This window comes from Panthera leo, chromosome D1 (genome assembly GCF_018350215.1).
Source record: "Panthera leo isolate Ple1 chromosome D1, P.leo_Ple1_pat1.1, whole genome shotgun sequence".
Classification (NCBI taxonomy): Eukaryota; Metazoa; Chordata; class Mammalia; order Carnivora; family Felidae; genus Panthera; species Panthera leo.
In genome coordinates, this window is record NC_056688.1 from 16,084,800 (window position 1) to 16,104,714 (window position 19,915).

A 19,915-nucleotide genomic window follows, 5' to 3' on the forward strand; every position below is an offset into this window, starting at 1 on the left:
TCCGGAGAGAGATCAGAACCCAGGCAATTTGAACTAGCCCTCTTAACCGCTGTGCTGTTATCCATACCGCTATGCTACGCTACCTCTGTACATTTTCTTTCCTATTTTACTGAGTACCTGCTAAGGGCCAGGAATTCTAGGCCCTGGACATAGAGCAGTGAGGTAGACAAGGTCCCTCTCTTCACAGAGCTCATATCCTTGTGCGGGACACCGACACCCAACAGGGCAACAGACGCGTAATAGACAAGAAGTGCTGGGAAGAAAAATGAAGTTGGGTAAGGTTCCACAAGTGATAGGGAGTTGCCTCTCTGAGGAGGTGACACTGAGTAGCGACCTGAAGGAAATGAGAGAGGGAGCCAAGAGGATATCTGGGGGAAGAACATTCCAGGCAGAGGCAACAGCAGGTGCAGGAGCCTTAAGGTGTGAGTGTGCCTGGTGTGTTCCAGGAACTGCGAGGAGGTCAGTGCAGCGAGAGCACAATGAACTAGGGGAGAGAGAGGCAGGTGATAAGGTCGGAAAGATCTGGAAAGGTTTCCAGGTCGTATTGTTAAGTGAAAAAAATGAGGGGATCAGGCATACTAGTTTGTATGTTATAATCACATTGAGTATCTCTCTATACAGACTGTGTATGTTTCTATACGTAGAGATTGGTGAATTTTATATGTATATGTGCTTATTTATATTCTGAAGTATTAGACAACCAACTTAACAGTGATTACCTTTGGAGGGAAGGAAGGGATATTCAGACTTTTAACTGTTCCATGCTGTTTGAAAAATTTCACCTTGCATATATTACTTTTATAACAATCAAAAGTTAGCTTAAAAAGCTACAACAGTGGGTCACCTGGGTGGTTCAGTAGGCTAAGCATCTGACTCTTGTTTTCGGCTCTGGTCATGATCTCGCGGTTCATGAGTTCGAGCCCCATGTCAGGCTCTGCATTGGCAGCCAGGAGCCTGCTCGGGATTCTCTGATTCTGCCCCTTCCCTGCTCGCTCTGTCTCTTTCTCTCAAAATAAGTGAACTTAAAAAAAATCAAAATAAATAAACTTAAAAGAAAGTGACAAACGAAAAACTCTTAACCACATGTGAAGGGGCTCCAGCGAAAGTCTTTCTCTTTCCTTTTGCAGCCGAACCCCTCCAAAGAGTTGCCTCCACTCGCTTCTCGTCCTTTTCATTTCTTCCTCAACCAAATGCGACCTGACTTCAGACTTTGCTTTTTCCCTGCAACTTCTCTCACCACGATTGCTTGTGACTTCCCTAGGACTATGAGGGACACTCTTCAGTCCTTTCGCCTCTTGATCTGGCTGCCACATTTGACATTGTTTACAGCTTTTCTGTTTGAAACGCTTTCTCCTTTGGCTTCTCTCTAGCCCCCTTTCTCCCTCACTGAGCATTCTTTCTGAGTTTCCTTTCCTCGGCTACTTTTTGTCAGCCCACCCAGCAGATATGGGTTTCCTCTGGTTCCCTTCTTGACCCATTTGTCTCTGAGTGCTACCCACACTCTTTCTGTGTGGTCTCATCCAGGCCCATGGTCTTGGCGGCCAACTCGATGCCTCCAAATCCCAGATCTAGATTTTTTTAGCCTGTTCTCGAGCTCCAGTCAGATCTATCCAGCTGCCTATTAAAAGCCACACCTGCAGGCAGCTCATCACCTCCAAAATCACCTTCCTCCTTTTGTCCTTGTCTTCGAGGGTGGTGTCAGCATCTGCTTGATCGACCCTAGCTGGCAACCTGAGAAAAGCCTCTCTTCTTCACCCTCCATATCTGAATGGACACCAAAAGTCATTCTCTCTACCAACTATCTTTGGAATCTCATTCCTACGTCTCCACTACCACTGCACCCATAATCTACATAATCTGGGCTACCGCATACGGATGTACGAGTCTTAAGTCCTGGAAGAGCTCAGAGATATTCTAACTGCATTCTCTGCTTCTGGTTTCACCATCAGCCTGTTTCTTACACCCAGTTGTCACAGTGATGTGGCACAAAGTTCATGATGCCGGTCGCTCCCTGAAATCTTTCCATTGTTTCCTAACCTGGCTTGCATAAAATCCAAAACCCTTGGTATGATCTGTGCAGCCCTCTTTTGACGCTTTTCCACATGTACCTTTAAAAAACATTTTTTTTTTAATGTTTGTTTATTTTTGAGAGAGAGAGAGAGTGCGAGAAGGGGAGGAGCAGAGAGAGAGGGAGACACAGAATCCGAAGCAGGCTCCAGGCTCCGAGCTGTCAGCACAGAGCCCGATGCGGGGCTTGAATTTGGGAACGGGGAGATCGTGACCTGAGCTGAAGTCGGGTACTTAACCAACCGAGCCGCCCAGGCACCCCTTAAATAAAATGTGTTTTTAAAACAAATAAGTATATGCAACTGCTGAATTCCTCTGATAAAACAAGAGTCTTTGGGCATGAATCCTAACGACTGAGAGTTCAGCCGGGAAGGGTCACTTATTCTGCAAACATTAATTGGACTGGTACAGACACTGCTTAGCACAGAGGATGCAAAGACAGGTAATACACGGGGCACCTGGGTGACTCAGTCGGTTGAGCATCTAACTTCGGCTCAGATCACGATCTCAAGGTTTGTAAGTTCAAGCCCCATCTTTGACTCACTGCTGTCACTGCAGAGCCCCTCTCTCTCTGCCCCAACCCCGCTCACGCTCTCTCAAAAATACTAAAATAAAATAAAAGAGAAGTAAAACACGATTCCTGTTCTCAAAGAGTTCCTGGCTCCCAAATCATCTAGTCCTTACCTTTGGCAGGGACTATAACTAATCCTTTACTTAAAGCCAGCTGTCCACACTGGGGTCAGTACTTAAAGTCCTTTTAGTCACAGATGTAGCTATACCTAATTCTTTTGGAGCTCAGAAATGGGAACTCATGGATTCAGGGCAGTAGCAAAATGTAACCATTTCTTCCTTTAGGAAGGATGCCTGTGCAAAGGGTAATGGACTTGACCCTTTCTTCCCCACAAGACAGTAGCATCTAAAGATTCTGAACTGTCTTCTGTTCAGTGATGCTCAAGTCTTCCAATGGGCAAGTTGAAACGACTCAGCCACCGTTCTTTTTTTTGTTTTTCAAATGTTTATCTATTTTTGAGAGAGAAAGAGACAGAGCATGATTGGGGAAGGGGCAGAGAGAGAGGGAGACACAGAGTTCAAAGCAGGCTTCAGGCTCTGAGCTGTCAGCAGAGAGCCTGATGTGGGGCTCAAACTCGAGAACAGGGAGATCATGACCTGAGCCGAAGTCGGACGCTTAACCGACTGAGCCACCCAGGAGCCCCATCAGCCACCATTCTTTCTTAGTTCGATGACTTTTGGGACCACTACTGCAATGTTTTCCAGTGGGGGCCTATTTGGAGAAAGGAAATTGCTGATTTGAGAGAGGGTATCTTCACTAATGCCTAAGGAAATCCCTGAGGGGAAATGTGTCTACCTGAATGAGAGAGAAGACACTTTATTTACATTATGTCATTCAACCTTCATAATACTCTTATGAAGTTGCTATTAATATCCTTATTTTTGCAAATTAGGAAACAGGCGTAATGAGCCTGGTGGCCTGCTTCAAGATCACATGGCTACAGTTTTATCGGACCTACAGTTCAAGCCCAGATTTGTGGCATACTGGTTTGCTATGAAAAGTCTTTCCAGGGAGGAGAAAAGGGAGTAAACATCTCGAGGTCCATTCAAACCAGAACATGAGCTTGCAGAAAGGGGCACGATTTGGGGTTCTTGTCTTAAATGTTTCCTTTTGTTGTTTGGGGAAAAAAAAGTGAAATATGTGCATTTCCAGTAGGTTGTCAAAGATCAAGAAGTTAAAAATCCTTTCTGGAAGGATAGGGGGGAAAGATGCTCTCTTAAACATTGCTGGTGGGGGTATGAATTAGTACAATCTTTACTGGGGACAACATCTCTCAAATTTCCAAATATACGTACCTTTTGACTCAGTAATCCCACTTCTAGAAATTTGTACTACAGATATATTTGCACACTGGCAAAATTACAAATAGTCAAAACAATGCACTGTAAAATTGTTTGAAAGAACAAAAGTTTAGAAACAACGTAAGTCCCCACTGACGGAGAACTGGTGAAGTAAATTATGCTATATCTATTCCGTGCAGCCCTGAGAATGAGGAAATGCCATCTACTAATAGGAATTATTTCCAAGATACAGATTTCCAGGCAAGATCCAGGAAGCGGGGGTGATATTCTTTCATTTATGAGAAAACTTCTATACGCACTTGCTTGTATAGGCACAAACTATCCCTGGAAGAATTGTATGAGACACTGATAACGTTAGCTGCCCCTAAGAAGAGGTAAGCTATGACTGCAGGAGGGGAGTTCAGAGCAACAGTGGAGGAAAGACTTTAATTCCTTTAAACATTTAACCATATGAATATATTAGGTATTCAAGAAAAAGAAACTGGGGGCACCTGGGTGGCTCAGTTGGTTAAGCGACTGACTTCGGCTCAGGTCATGATCTTGCGGTTCGTGAGCTCAAGCCCTGTATCCGGCTCTGTGCCGACAGCTCAGAGCCTGGAACCTGCTTTGGATTCTCTGTCTCCCTCTCTGTCTGCCCCTCCCCTGCTCACGCTCTGTCTCTCTCTTTCTCTGTCTCAAAAATAAACATTTAAAACAACTGAATTAAAATCAACAGATAAAGCACATGTCTTTTTAGTACATTCATAGTTGTACAGCCATTACCATCATCCAACCCCGTAATTCTTTTCATATTGTAAATCTGAGACTTTATACCTATTAAACAGAAAATCACCATTCTTCCCCACCCTACCCCTGGCAACCACCATACTTTCTGTCTCCATGATTTTGAATACTCTACGTACCTCACATAAGTGGAATCATACAGTACTTGTCTTTGGTCTTCTTGTGGCTGGCTTATTTCACTTAGCACGATGTCCCCATGATTCATCCATAGTGTAGCATAGCACAGGTTTTCCTTCCTTTTTAAGGCTGAATAATATTCCAGCATATGAAGGTACCACATGTTGAATCCATTCATCAGACAACGTGAGTTGCTTCCATGTTTTAGCTATTACGAATAATGTTGCGACGGACATGGGTGCACAAATCTCTCTTTGAGACCCCGCTTTCAATCCTTTTGGGTATATACCCATAAGTGGAATGGATGGATCACCCGGTGATTCTATTTTTAATTTTTTGAGGAACCCCCATGATTTCTGTGACTGCTTTCCACCGCAGCTGTACCATTTTACGTTCCCACCAACAAGGGTTCCAATTTCTCTGCATCCTCACCAGCACTTATTGTCTTCTGAGTTTTTTGTTTTTGTTTTTTAGAGAGAGAACGCGTGTGAGTAAAGCCTGAAGTGGGGCTTGATCTCACCAGCGTGAGATGATGACCTGAGCTGAGATCAAGAGTCCCATGCTCGACTGACTGAGCCACCCAGGCGCCCCTATTTGCTTTTTTATAGTAGCCATCCTAATGGGTGTGAGGTGGCATAGTATGTCTTTTGGGGATCAGCAGTATGATTGGCGGATATAGGCGTCAGACCCCCATGACTTTGAGTGCTGCCGCTTACTAGCTGTGTGACCTTGGACGTTATCCTAGGCCTCAGTTTCCCCCCTTGTAAAATCAGACTTATCTCAGAGGGTTGGTGAGATGCGAATGCACCCAGGTCAAAGAGAGCACCCAACAAATGTAAGTTATCATTCTTTCTGCCTTAAAAGCCCCAACAATAAACCAAATTCTGCTTTGCTCTGGCTCCTTTTGGACTAGCCTGGAGGCAAAGAGACAAGCTAGATTTCTCAAGGAGTTTTTCTACCCAGATGCTTGAGTCTAGAGGACTTCTGACAATCTTCACTGGCATTCTTCCTTCCTGCTGCCCCCACCCAACCTACCGACCTCCCACCTGTGCCAAATGAAGTGTGCTTGAAGTGAGGTTTCTCAGAACCCGGCCGTTTATGTTTTCTCGGGGGTGGAGGACGGGAAGAAATCCTGTTGACATAGTTATGTAAAGCCTGTCACTCAGTCCCCTGCCTATTACCTCTGCAGACCGTTATGCATATTAAAGAAGGGGGGCGGCAAATACAAAAGAAAAATAAGCGAGAAAGAGTGAGAGAGTGAACAAATCAGGATGCATGAGGGAATCCACGTGGTCGCCAATCTGTAACTGATCAGAGCAGCTACACTGAAGCAAACCCCCCAGCTCCTACCGCCAAATATATTGCAATGGAGAAACCGTCCACAATGGGGTGTCTAATATCCTTAGCAGAGTCCTGGGGCTGCCGTTTAAGAGACTCTCCCGCTACTCCCACCCTTTTTGCACCCAGTAAACCAGGCGATGTAACAACGGAATCTGGTTCTGCGTGTGCCCTGTGAGTGTGCGCTTTGCAAACCATCTGGGCTCCATCCTGCGCGGTTGGAACGACGATCGATCCCGGACGAGTTGGGGGAGTTGGAGCTTGCCCGTGTCTCCTCCCTTTCTCTGCTCCCCTCTAGCCCCCACCCGGTCGTTCGCTCAGCACTAACGTTTCGGCGGCGGAGGGACGTAGGTTTTCAGCACCAGGAGGCCGTGGACCTTCTCTGGAGGCGTGCAGTGCACCCTCCAGAGGGCCAGAGCTGATTGCAACCTGCTCACCACGACCCTCCCCCTCCTTCCCAAATTCGCCGCCCCGGGCTGTAATATTACAAGCAGTGTGCGCCGTACCCGTGCGGGAGTCCGGGAAGGCTGCGTGACCTTCCAGCGAACTCCACCTCGGCTGGGGGGATGGAGGCTACCCCGGGGCCTGCAGGCTGTGTGTATCGATCCCCCAGCCTCGGCCAACACAAGTTCTCCCGGCACAAACCCCTCCCTCCCCTCTCCGCTTTCCCAGCCTTGGAGGCTTCTAACGCCCAGCTTGAGGCGCCCTCCCCTCTTTCCCGCAATAAAGTAAACCGGGTGGATATTCATCCCCCGCCCTCGCCCTCCTTCCTTCCCCCTCCCCCCTCAGCCTACTAACCCCGCGCAATGAGCTCGCCGCCGGCGGGCCCCTTCCACCCAGTGTATCATAATGCCCAACGCTCTTCTCCTCCCCCTCTCTTAATCAGAAACGTGCTCGCGAGCCCCCCTCCCTCTGCATGCATACATTAGGGTCTGCTTTGCATGCAGCGGCAGGCAGAGAACTGAGGAAGAAGGGGCGGGGGCGCTTTTGCCCGCCTCTTCCCTCCAGGCCCCGTTAGCCATCCAGCTTCAGCTTCGTTGTAACACCGCCTCGTTAGCGGAGCACGCCGTGGCCCCAATGCCCGGGCTGGAGAAACACGACCCAACTCTCTGCAGAAGGGCACGAGAGACAGAGGTTCCAAAGCCCCGAGTGCGAGGAGGTGGCGGGAGACCTGCCCCTCGTTGTGTGCATTTTGGAGAGAGCTCCAGCGTGAAAATGGGAGGGGCCCTCTCTCTCTCTCTCTCTTTTTTTTTTTTTTTTAATTTTTAAAGCGCGTTCATTGAGGGCCTTTCTATTCTGCATGTAGTAAACTGGGCAACGCTTCCGTTTTGCATATGGTACAATAAGGGCTCTTTTATCCTAGAAGCGTTAAATGAGGGCTAACCCATCTTGTCTCCGTGCCTCGAGGCAGAGAAGGAGGCTCACTCGTCCCCGACCCGGCAGCCGCGCTATACTGGAAGCTGCTCTCCCGGGCGGTTCGATTCCCAGCGCATCCCGGGAACGTGTGTAAGCGGCCTCTCGGCTCTCGAGGCTGCAGGCGGCCGGGCTCCCTCCGCCTCCATCCTCCCTGTAGTCCTCGCCCCCTCCCCCTCTCCCCGGAACCCGCGCTCCGCGTCGGGCTCCTGGGCTTCCTTCCCCCCTCCTTTTCCCCAGCAATGCCGCTCCCGGAGGGCGGGGCATGCACTTATCCAGGTTGCGGGGCGGACGGGCGGGCGGGCGGCGGCGGCCCGGGCCTCGGCCTGGCGTAGCCGCGGCCCGGCGTCTGGAGCGTAGGCCCGAGCCCGCTATACAGATTGCGGGGCGGGCGGGCGCGGCCCGGCGCTCTGCATAGCGGCCGGCTGGGTGCAGGCCGCCGGGCGGCGCCGAGCGGCTCAGGCAGGTTCCGGGGCCCTCGGCCCCCCCCTCCGCCTCCCCGCCCCCCTGTGTTGTCGCCTCTCCCTCTCGCTGCTTCACTTCACGGGGCGAACATGGCGCACAGCTGTCGGTGGCGCTTCCCCGCCCGACCCGGGACCACCGGGGGCGGCGGCGGCGGGGGGCGCCGGGGCCTGGGGGGCGCCCCGCGGCAACGCGTCCCGGCCCTGCTGCTTCCCCCCGGGCCCCCGGTCGGCGGCGGCGGCCCCGGGGCGCCCCCCTCCCCCCCGGCTGTGGCGGCCGCGGCGGCGGCGGCGGGAAGCAGCGGGGCTGGGGTTCCAGGGGGAGCGGCCGCCGCCTCAGCAGCCTCTTCGTCGTCCGCCTCGTCTTCGTCTTCGTCATCGTCCTCAGCCTCCTCTGGGCCGGCCCTGCTCCGGGTGGGCCCGGGCTTCGACGCGGCGCTGCAGGTCTCGGCCGCCATCGGCACCAACCTGCGCCGGTTCCGGGCCGTGTTTGGGGAGAGCGGCGGGGGAGGCGGCAGCGGAGAGGTAAGGGGGCGAGGAACCCCCAGGTCCGGGGTCTCGACCCTCTGCGGAGCCCCCTCCCCTCCCCCATCCGGGATTGTGGAGCATCCCAATTCCGGGACCCTCCTGGGGTCCCTGACCCGGGGCAAACGGCCCTCCCATCTTGGGACCCCCCCCCCCCCCATACATGGGTGCAGACCCCTAGGCGCCCCCACCCCGGGGTTTGGACCCATCCGGCTGAGGGCGTTTGCCCCCCGCCTCCTTCCCCTGACCCTTCCCCAAATCCCTTGGCACAGACCCCTCGCCGGGGTTTCCCATCCCGGGACTGAACCCCTCCTCCCTTTCACAGATTACCTCATCCGAGCAAGATTCCTCCCTCCCTCCCTCCTAGAGACCTGATCCCGCCACATCCCCGCCTCCCTCTCTGGGCAGATGTTTTACTCTTGGGGCAGTTTTCCTCTTGGGCATCTCTCGGGTGATGGCCTCATCCAGGGCCACGTTCTTCTCCTACCCCTTGGGGACCGATGTCTCTTGCAGCACCTTGCTTCCGAAAACCTGATGAACCCTCGCCCCATCCCCGGGCCAGGTCCCTGCACTACCAGCCACTCCCCCTTCCTTCACCTCCACCCTCCACCCCCCACCCCGTGCAGAGAGATCCTCCCTCCTCCTTCCCTACCCCGCCAGGAAGAATCTACTTGCCTCTTCACCTTGCCTCCCTTCACCTCCTTTCCCGCTGAAGATAACGGTGATCTCCTCGACCAGCAGTCTGTTTCCCCCATCTTACAGAGCTACAGTTTCTAGCCTATTGGTAGCAGGGAATTACTCTACCTTCACTCCACCCTTTCCCTCCTTTAGAATGAAGGATTGGTGGCATCTTTGAGAGGAAAACAGTCCACTGTCCCCTAGGCTCAGAGAGGAGCCGCTTTCCACCGTTCCCCCTGGAGAGGAGGCAGGCTTTCCCTCCAGCTCTGGGGAAGGGGGCCCCTGTGAGGGGAGGTGTTTGTGGGGGGACTTGGGCAGCATCCTCCCAGGGGAAGCAGCTGCTCTCCTACCCCACCCACTGCGCCTGAGAGCACGCAGTCTCCAGCCCTAGCTCCCTCCCGCCCTTCTCCTTTTCTCCGTCATTTCACTATTGATCCACCTTTTCCTAGGCCAATCCTGGGGCTTGGAAGGGGTGGGGGAAGCAGGGTTGGGGTGAGGAGAGTAGATAAGGGACAGTTTTACTTTATTATGCTTCTGGTGGTGGTTGCTTTTGGTTGGGGGAAAGAGGGGGGCCATGAAGCAAAGTTATTCCTTAGAAGGAGGAGTTAGGGTTATCGCTCTGATTCTTATAGGGGGACCCAAGGTGGACGAAGGCTCAAGAGTTTTGCCCCTTCCCCATTAGTACTGGGGCAGGAATGGGGATGCCTTGATCAGCGTTACTCAGCCCCCTTCAGCAAAAAGGAAAGTTGCCCTGGGAAGGGAAGTTGAGTTCAGGTTCAGCCAGTGGCGTTGCGTATTTGTTTTCCATTGGATGCAGAAGGGGGAGTTTGAATTGTAGGGGAGGGGGGATGAGATGGGGGATGCTAGGAGGAGGAAGAGCAGCTGCTAGGGGCTGAAGCGAAGGGGGGGGGGGGTAGGGGGTTGCTGCTCTGGAGTGCTCTTGATTGAAACAGAAAGGGAAAGATAACAACCAGCCGTTTCCTGCGTGCTCTGCCGTTGGTCCCGGGCAAACCCCTTGTCCCCTATTGTGCCCTGCACCCCTTTAGATATACGGAAAGATCCTGGGAAGAAGGGGAGGGAGAAGATCCCAGAGACCCTGGCCCCTCCTTTCAAGGAGCTGGCATTTTTTAGTTGTTAGTCTTCCTGCCTCCTTTTAAAAATCGTTTCTAAGGCAGCCTGATCAGGAGACTGACAACAGCCCGCCTTCTGACAGAGCAAGGAGGACATGATGGGGGCGTGTTCCTTGCTATGTAGCTAGCCGCAGCGTCCCTTTTCCCTGCCTCTCTCCGCTCTGTCTCCACCTCCTTTTCCCAGCCTTCAGAAGGCAGCTGCAGTCAGCAGGGTTGTTTGAGACTATTTATTGGTTGCTGTAGATTATTATTTTTTTTTGAAAGGCCAATTCTGTATTTTTTAAGCTAACAACACAGATCCCATGTAGTTGGAGAACCAAAGGCCTCATACATGACAAAAAGACTGAACCGTTCAGGTTACTTGCATGGAGTTGGTGCTTAAATGTGAGTTGATTTTGCTTTTTTAAAAGATACGGCAGCAAAAAAAAAAAAAAAAAAAAAAAAAAAAAAAGACTGACATTTCATTTACCTGCTTATTTTCAAAATTGAGACTTGCCTGGTTATATGTAGAATTTTAGCCCCATGTATATTTGAGTATGATAAGAAAGTCTCTATTAGGAGAAGTTAGTCTATTTTAAAGGGATCTTGAGACGTATTTTCTCCTTGTGTAGCATGCTTATGTATTTTGTATTGAGGGACCAAGTGTTCACATTCCAAATGTTATCACCTATTCAAAAGCAAAGTTTTATGCTGACAGCTTCCAATCGTAGCTTTTCAAGAGACTGGTTAGAAAGAGAACCACCTGGATTCAGGGACCTAATGTCTGGGCACCAGAATATTTTATCTGTTGGTCTTTGACAAATCACTTTTAAAGTTTTAATCAGGTGCTAACACTTCCTTATCCACTGGCATTATTTTGCTTAGCAGTAGTGTGTAGTGTAAAGCCTGTTAAGGAATTGCAGTTACTTCAAATAAGATCATATTAGTACGTTTTTTTTTTTTTTTCTTTAAAACTTTTGCCTGAACAGTTGTTGCTGCTTGACAATGAGAAGAGTGGTTGACTCCTTATATTAAATTTCAGTATTTTTTCTGAATTGGGTTTGAATGAGCTGTTGTTCCATTGGTAGGCTTTTTATGCGGTAGTTAGAGGCAATCTAAGATGTATACGGGTTGATGGTATGTGTTGATTAGTACTAACCCATAGTACGGTTCAGTACTAAACCGTAGTGATTGGGTCCTTTGACCTGGCAGTTTTCAGTGTAGAAACCAAGCGTTTTGTTACAGAGTCTCACAAATCAATGATAAGATTCCAGAGGGGAAGTTCAGGGTTCCCCTGGGCTGACATAGAATTCTAAAGATTGTTTCTCAGAATTCACTCACAGATCTGTATCAAGCCTTGTCTGGATTCATGAAGAAATGGTTTTGTGACCTAAAATGAGGCTAGCCTCTTGAAATTCTGGTTTGCTTTAAGTGAATGATGACAATAACTTGTCTATAACAAAATGTAAGCTGATACTTACACAGCTAGTAAGTTCAGGTGGTTGAAAGGTGATAGAACTTCCAGATCACTTCCCTGTTTAAACTCCTTTAGCCATGGAGACTTGTCCTTCACTGCCACAGGTCCGTAACTTCCCTTGTACTGAATATCTCTGGGTAACGACTACGTGTAACAGTTCTTCATGACCAACTTCTGTCAGAACGGGATTATTTTAAGCAAATATTTAGGTGTTGCTGGTCTCCTCTGTTTCGGCTTTTTGTCTGACAATCAGGAAGCCGAATTTAAGTTTGACTTAACTGAGCACAGTAAGAAATCACAGAGGTCTGCTTCTTCGTCTCCCTTTCCCCTCCACACTGTCCCACTTTTCTGAGGATTGTCTCAGGTCCTGTTAATGCCACCATACGGTGCCATCTCAATAAACATGGCACGGCATCTTCTCTGTCGACTCGAATTTGAGCTGTTTTTAATAGAAACCCCAGAAATGGTTTATATATCAGCAGCTAGTCTTCGGTTATTACTTTCACAGCCCACTTACCTTCTTCCTTAACCACCTCATAAAATGTTAAAGGCAGAATTTCCCTTGCGATCGTAACATGGCACATTTTAAGTAGATCTAAGTGGAAATTGAATGACAGCATTGGTTGATCTTTGTTTTCATTCGAAATGGCAGTTTAGTTGAGGTGGACCAAGGCACGCTCTTGGGTTGGGCCTAGAAAAGATGATGTTCCTGTAGGCCAAGGGCAGTTGGAGAGTGATTTTGTTTTTTGTTTTGGATGTTCACTGGGCATGTGTACCAAGAGGGGGAGTTGTTCCTTCATCACCTTCACAGCTAATCCTGAGCTTGACAGAAAGAAAGCGAAGCAGAGAACACAAGCGGAGCAGAAGAAGCCTCAGCATGGAAGTCAGCGGACAAGGGCTCTCCCCGCCCTCATCTCTCATTGACCAGTGATGGGACCTTGGGCAGTTCACTTTTAACCTTACATATCTGATCTGTACAATGAAAAGGTTGGGCTAAATATTAGCTCATGAATCTTTTCTGCTCCAGTATTCTGATTCGTTTCTATTCTATTATTTTTGGGGGGCCGGGTCAGAACTTTGTATTCTGAGTTTATTTAAAGAGTCAAGAGTCGGTGAGCCTACTTGGTAATTTTTAATGTTAGTCCGTTTGCCCAGTTAACCGGTGTTATCATTGGGAAGAGAAATTCCAGCTTAGTGGGAAAGTTTTCATTGTATGAAGATAGAAGGACTTACCTGTATGGGAGAAGCTCTTTGTTGAAATTGACCAATTTCATTTATAGACAGTTGAAGATCAGATTTTAAATACAAGTCATTGTCTTGTGTTTAGAGGCCCTCTCGTTTGGCTGACTTTTGTTTCAGGTTTTCAGTGTTGTGGATTCCGGACTGCAAAAGGGAAGTATTTCAGTCCAGGTGGTGTATTCCTTTAGGTGGGACAGCTTTTAAATGAGAAGAAAACTTCTGTGCGCTAACGAATATATGCATCCAGAGTGACAGTACCTACGTTGCCCGGAGTAGCTGTTACTAAGCTGTGAAATGCAGGACTTTGGTTTATACTGAGCATCAGAAAGGCAGTCTTGAGAACTTTTCTTCATTCTCACTGAAAAGCATATGACATGTGCCAGTCTTTTCCTTCCATTTAATATTCTGAAGGCACAGTTCTTCCCCTTTAGTGAATCATCATTCACAAAATAGTGATTTGCCCCCTGACTGGAAGTGGAGAAGAGAAAATACTCCCATCTTGACTCACTTTCCATCTCTTTGCTCACCTTGGAGCTGTCCCTCCGTGGAGCATCTGTGCAGACTCCGACTCCGCGAGTTGCCTTCCTTGCCCCGTAGCTGGGGGCGGGGGAGGGGGGCAACGGTGCCTTGCTTGCTCGGAGGCAGAACAGACTCTTCTCTCTCTTTTGGAGACTCACTGTTTTAATTGTAGGTCTCCTAATTAAGATCTCTTTGTGCCTGCCCACATTCCACTAGTGTTGGCACAGAACTTCAGTTTCCTTCTAGCACTTAACTTGAAGGCCTTTGGTAGGGCCTTTTGTGAATATCTTGTCTTTCCATTTTTCCTCTGCCAAGGTGGAGAGCCCAGTGGCATAGACCTTTGAGAAAGGGGGAAGCTATGTGACTGTCACTACTTGGGGAGGAATTTATTCTAGGATTGCTGGGATGGGAACTTCTTTTGTTTGCACATGTTATTTCCAGGGATTAAGAAAGGTTACATTACTAATGAGTCTGACATAACATACCTGTACTTTCTAAATCCTATTTTTAACCCCATGGGCCCTAGCGGAAAGAGGAAGCCTGAAGAGCTCACTGTTAGAAAAAAGTATTTGTGTGGGTCTTACCTAGTTTGGTCTAAAGCTTGATAAATACAACTTTATCATGGAGTAAATCACACACACTCGGGATTTGTGTGGACCGGTAGGTTGTGAAGATAATCATATGAAGTTATTGATCTGCTCCTAAACTGTATCAGATTGTAAAACGCAGACTGAATGAACATTAACTTTCAGGTTTGAATGAACTTTTTTCATTAGCAAAGACTTCAGGAGGTTCTAGAAATTATTGAGTTAATGAAGAATACTCTTGTAGGTTCCAGTATTTCTTGAGAAGTTCAGGAATTGGCTAGGCTTCTAGAGTAGTTTCAGAGTAAAGTCAAATAATTGGAAAATGTCATTTCACTTCACTTTCCATCATCATATCACTGCTCTAAATGCAGCCTGGCCTTTAATGGATCTCAATGTGGCATGTGAGAGGAAATGGAGTCTTTATTAGGAAAAAGGAATCTTAAATCCTTCACCTGGACCCAGATGGTTTCATTGATCACATCGGTATGGGGCAGGCAGACAAAGGGCTACTTTTTTTGTTGTTATTGTCATTTCATTGGTTGTGAAGAAGGCCTGAAAGAAGGAAGTACAGGATCTTTATGGCATGCATTAAATAAAGCTGGAGGCCCGCGCTCTTATACCTGAGTGGGTGGTTTTATGGCCTAATTCTCTAATTGCTGGCATTTATGACAGTGTGGATGCTACTGGCCCTGTGGCCGAGGCGGATTATATTGGGAATAGGGAGAGAAAAGGGGTCCTTTTGTTAGCCTTTTCATTTTCCCCCTCAATAAGATCTCTGAGAAAGCCCCGAGGAAATACACAGACACTTGAACAGAGGGAATGACATCCCATAAAATGGTTCTTTATGTTTTTAAAAAGGATGAGCTGCTTTTCTTGACCTATCCAGAGAAATCCATACCACCACTGTTAAATATTTCAATGAGCTTTGTACCTTGTCAGGTTACACACCAGGGGAAGCCGACCATGAGGCTACACTGCCAGACGCTTGCTTTCAAAGACTAAGATATTTGAAAGACGGGTTTGGTCGTGTGATTTGTAGTTGTTTGGGACGATAGAAGTCCTCTGGTAGGATTAGTACGAAACTTCTTAGAGGCCACACTTGGCTAAACTTTTTAGATGCCGGACATATTTAATGAGCCTTAGTTTTAAGGAAATAAAGACATAAATGTAAGAGTTAGTTGGCAGTTTTCTGTACTGGGTATGAAAATTCCCCTTCCTTTGAAATGAGTAGTTGTTTTTCTATTTGACAAATAGACCGAAGGGATTTCCCCCAGAAAACTTACCTTTAATTATCACTGCAGCAGTGCTCTGTGTCCTACCAGTGGGTTGGATCTATCCCGCTGGCATTTAGCTCTAGAGTTGGGAGTCTCTCTCATATGTTTTATCTGTTTTCTTGCATTTTTGGTTTTGTTTGGTTGGAATGTTTGGGCATAGATGGTTTGATGTCTTTGAGCTGTATGAGCGATGAACCTTTCAAACATGGGGACTGTTTTAGGGAGGTCCAACCCTTCCGATCTGTGCTTTGCTGAAGCACCATTGTTTCATTCTCCTTTTACAGCATCAAAGTAACTGTGGCTTTCTGTCTTGAATTAGGAGAGTAATATTACTGCTGAGGAGTGTGGTTGGAGTACAGTTTTTTCACCAAGCCGTCCTTTGTACTATCTCAGCTCTGAAAAACTGGGGGAAGTTAATCACAAATGTCTCTGTAATAAATATCTACACCTAGAGGAACAAATACGTACACATGTGTGTATTCAACTTCTGTCCATCCATGAGTATTGACTAATTTTTAGATCAAACGCAAACATACAACAGTGTTCTTAGATGATTGCCTTTAATTATAAGCAGTAAAACCATGTGGATAACATCTCTTTAAGCTTGGTTAATGAGGAAATCCTTTTGTAATCTCTCCGGCTAGGATTTTTTATTTGTGCGTATATAAATACCTTTATAAAGGATGGGGAGAATCTCATTATCTAATCTGTAATAGTGTGAGATAGTATAGCACAGTAATTAAGAGCTGTTAAGACCATGGGCTCTGAATTTAGACTGCCTGGGTTCAAATCTTGGCTGCACCGGTCTATTGGCTGAATGACCTTGGAAAAGTTTCTTAACCTCTCCATGCTTCGGTGTCTTCATTTGTAAATTAGCAGTAATCAAGCTTCTTAAAATTATTGTGAGGCTTAATTGAAATTATGCATGCAAAGTACTCAGCAATTTGCCTGGCACATAGAAATCCCTAATTATTATTAGGACTCAAAGTCCACGAAAGTCCATGAGGGCTGTCATCTTTTTTTTTTTCTGCCGAGATAACTGGGTTTTATTACTCTGATGTCTGCGTGTATATGTGTGCACATACATACCTATTTGAGGGCTGTATAATCTTGATTTTAGAATGTTCTTGATTTGGGTCCCCGTGTCAAGTTCATTAACAAGCTAGGTGTAACCAGATTGAAGGCCAGCCACACACATCTTGGCAACAGTGGGTACCGTCGGTGTCCAAGTAGCCCATAATTAGAGATAAGGCAAAAAAGGGAGGAGAAAGAACAAGACAGTAAATAGGCAGGTGGGATACTGAGGAATTCAGTGCCTCGGTGAGTTGCATAGTTATCAGGCCAAGGCACCTTTGTGGGAGTTGCTACTTTTTGTCCCTGTAACTAGTGTTCTTTACCTTTTTATGAATGACTATAAGTACTTGGGTATCCCCTGCCATGATTCTGAGGCTCTTCAGGGTCCCCAGGTTCAGCTCCATTCGTCTATACTTGGTAACTCGTTGACATTTGCTCTCAAGTTTCAGCGTGGGGAGAATTAAGTGTTGGTCTACAGAGATCAACGCGATTAATAATTTAATTATAGAATAAATGCTGAGTTGTAGGTTACCATACTGGGGCTTGGAACTTAGCTTGAGAAATACAAAATAATCACGAGTAGAATAATCAGAACCAGATTAAAGTTTAAGAATAACTAGTAGAGGGTAGTATGCTTAAGGAGGAAGCATACAGTACTCCTTATGTCTTAAAAAAAGGTTTGCTGAGGGGGCGCCTGGGCGGCTCAGTCGGTTGAGCCTCCGCCTCCGGCTCAGGTCACGATCCCACGGTTGTGGGTTCGAGCCCCGTGTCGGGCTCTGTGCCGACAGTGCGGAGCCTGGAGCCTGCTTGGAATTCTGTGTCTCCCTCTCTCTCTGCCCGTCCCCCGTTCATGCTCTGTCTCTCTCTCTCTCCCCTTCAAAAATAAATAAACACATTAAAAAAAATTAACAACAAAAAAAAAAGGTTTGCTGAAATACCGAGTACACCCCATCGTCTACAGCTGGAGAAACTGAAGCACAGACAAGCTAAATGGTTTCCCGAAGTCATATGGCGAGGAAGCAACAGAGCTAGAATTCACATCTAAACCTGTGTCCATCGGAAGGCTCAGTCGTGCTCCCTCTGTTGCTGGCGTCACCTCTTTGCTCTCCGTACCCCGTCCAGTTAGTTTCGTGAGGCTTGTCCGTGATACTGTTGCGGCGTTTCCTTAATCTGTCCCCGCCGTTCTGTTTTTACCATCCTACTTTACATTTCCATTACCTTTGCGTGGATTATTACCATAATCTCGTAGCTGGTCTCCCTGCCTTCCTTTTCACTATAGGCAGCGTTGCCAGTGGTTTTCTTAAATATACATCTGATTATGTCACTTTATTCCTAAAACCCTTTGCCTCCTCGCTGAATATAAAATAAGATTTAAAATTCTCAGTCCTTTATGGCCTACATTTCTACGTTTTCAACATTATCTCCCGAAACACACATTCTCACTTCTATGCTTCGACCATCTTGAGATGTTCTCTGTGGTCTGTCTGCACTTGCCTTTATACCTTTGCTAACGCTTCTCTTTTGCCTTAAAGTCTTTCCCATCTTGCCCTGCCTCTGGCTTATTTTTCTTTCACGGCTCAGATCCCCGGATCCCACCTCTTCCAAGAAGCTTTGACAAATGTCACTACTAGTGGAAAGTCAACTTCTCCTTTCCTCTTTTCTTACTGTACTTAATACCACCCTTAAAGAATTTACTCCAGGTTGCTTTATGTTGTAAATACTTTTGATTGTGTCCGTCTTTCGCCCGCTAGACTGTGATTTGCTTAAGACTTGACCATTTCCAAGTCACCGATTAGGTTTTGTATTGTTTATCGTGGTGACTTTCCATATAGAAGGTGGTCAGTGAATGTCTGTTGAATTGAAAATTTGGTACACACACAACTTTTAGGAATACTTTGCCAGGACAGTATGACATAAGCTATTACATTGTACAAGACTTATTAATAAGCAGGATAATTGTGAGTAATTTTTTCAAAATAGGAAGCTAACTTAAGTGTGGCAGAGGAACGTTGAAGAGCCATCGAAGATCATTTCTGTAAAAGTACCAGGTGGGGGGGTGCCTGGGTGGCTCAGTCGGTTGAGCGTCCGACTTCGGCTCAGGTCGTGATCTCGTGGTTTATGGGTTCGAGCCCCACGTCGGGCTCTGTGCTGACAGCTCAGAGCCTGGAGCCTGCTTCGGATTCTGTGTCTCCCTCTCTCTTCCCCTCCCCCCTCATGCTCTGTCCCTCTCTCTCCTTCAAAAATAAACATCAAAAAAAATTAAAAAAAAAAAAAAAAGTACCAGGTGGGGCTTTACAAGTGATGTTGAGCTATCCTGACATGATGCCGTCATCTTTTGTATAGATAATGCCAGTGCTGACCATCCCCTCACTTGAGTGTTGTTTCCGTTTCTAGGTTCCTCAACTTAAAGGGGATGAGGAGACGTTGGAGGCGGTTCTGAGGAGACTCAAAAGATGATTATATGATTGGAAGTCAGTCCTGTGAGGAAAGGTTGGGAGAATGAAAGGTTAAGAGGCAACTTAATAACTTCAAAAGTCACGAAAGGGTCTATTATTAGGAATGGTAACCAGTTCTTTTCCAAGTCAGTGGATACTAGAGTAAGAGAAAAATAGGTTTAAACTGAAGCAAAGGGTAGATACGTAAAGAACTCATTACTAATGACGTTTGTCACTATAGTGACGATGAAAAAGATAACCAGAATAGCTTTATGATCTTCTGTGGAGGTGAATTTTTAAAGTACGGTCCTGCCTGTATATGTATAAGATGACCTCTCAAGCTACCTTCTCATTCTGTGAATCAATAAGTGTATTTTTATTCAGATCTTAGAGGATCTAAATAAATAAATAAAGCATGGATCATGTTTTAGACTTCTTAATGTTCCCCCAGGGGTCCTGGGGCCCTACTGGCTCCCTGAGTATTTGGCTTGAATCGTCAATTTGTGGCAATAATTAACTTTCAGTAGTCAGCTCCAGAGAAATGTCTTTATGCAATGATGTTATAGTGGTTTTATAGGCGAATAAGACTTCAGTAAATGGAGCTAAGAGAGATATCTTAACATCCAGAGAAACTGGGGAAAACAGTAGGTGCGGTCTCAATATAGGAAACAAGTGTTTGTAGCTTTTATGTCCGTTTTCAGTTGTAGTTTCAAGAGATGTGCTGCAGAATAGCCCTTGGTAAGGTTTCCACTGCTTGTGGGCCTATTCTAACGAGTGCTTTGTAAATCCTTCCCTGTCTAATACAAGTTTGCTTCATGCGAATGAGGATTACAAAGGCTTCTGACCCTTGGTTTTTGAGGCTGCGTGGAGGGCTTGCATCACTCAGAATGAAACCTTTTTAGATATGTTGGGTTGCAGAAAGCATTTCCTGTACAGTCAGAGTGAAA

The 19,915-nt window shown here is 47.0% G+C and overlaps 1 protein-coding gene across 4 annotated transcripts in view; it reads left to right on the plus strand.

The window, feature by feature from the left end:
- Window positions 1-8,125: 8,125 nt before the first annotated feature.
- The window catches only part of KMT2A (lysine methyltransferase 2A), an 83,480-nt gene continuing 71,690 nt past the window's right edge, over window positions 8,126-19,915 (plus strand). For all 4 annotated transcript variants that reach the window (XM_042906953.1, XM_042906955.1, XM_042906954.1 and 1 more), the window contains exon 1: window positions 8,126-8,576. In XM_042906953.1, coding sequence (XP_042762887.1) covers window positions 8,145-8,576 — 432 coding nt within the window. In that variant the 5' untranslated portion in view covers window positions 8,126-8,144. The remainder of the gene's footprint in view (window positions 8,577-19,915) is intronic.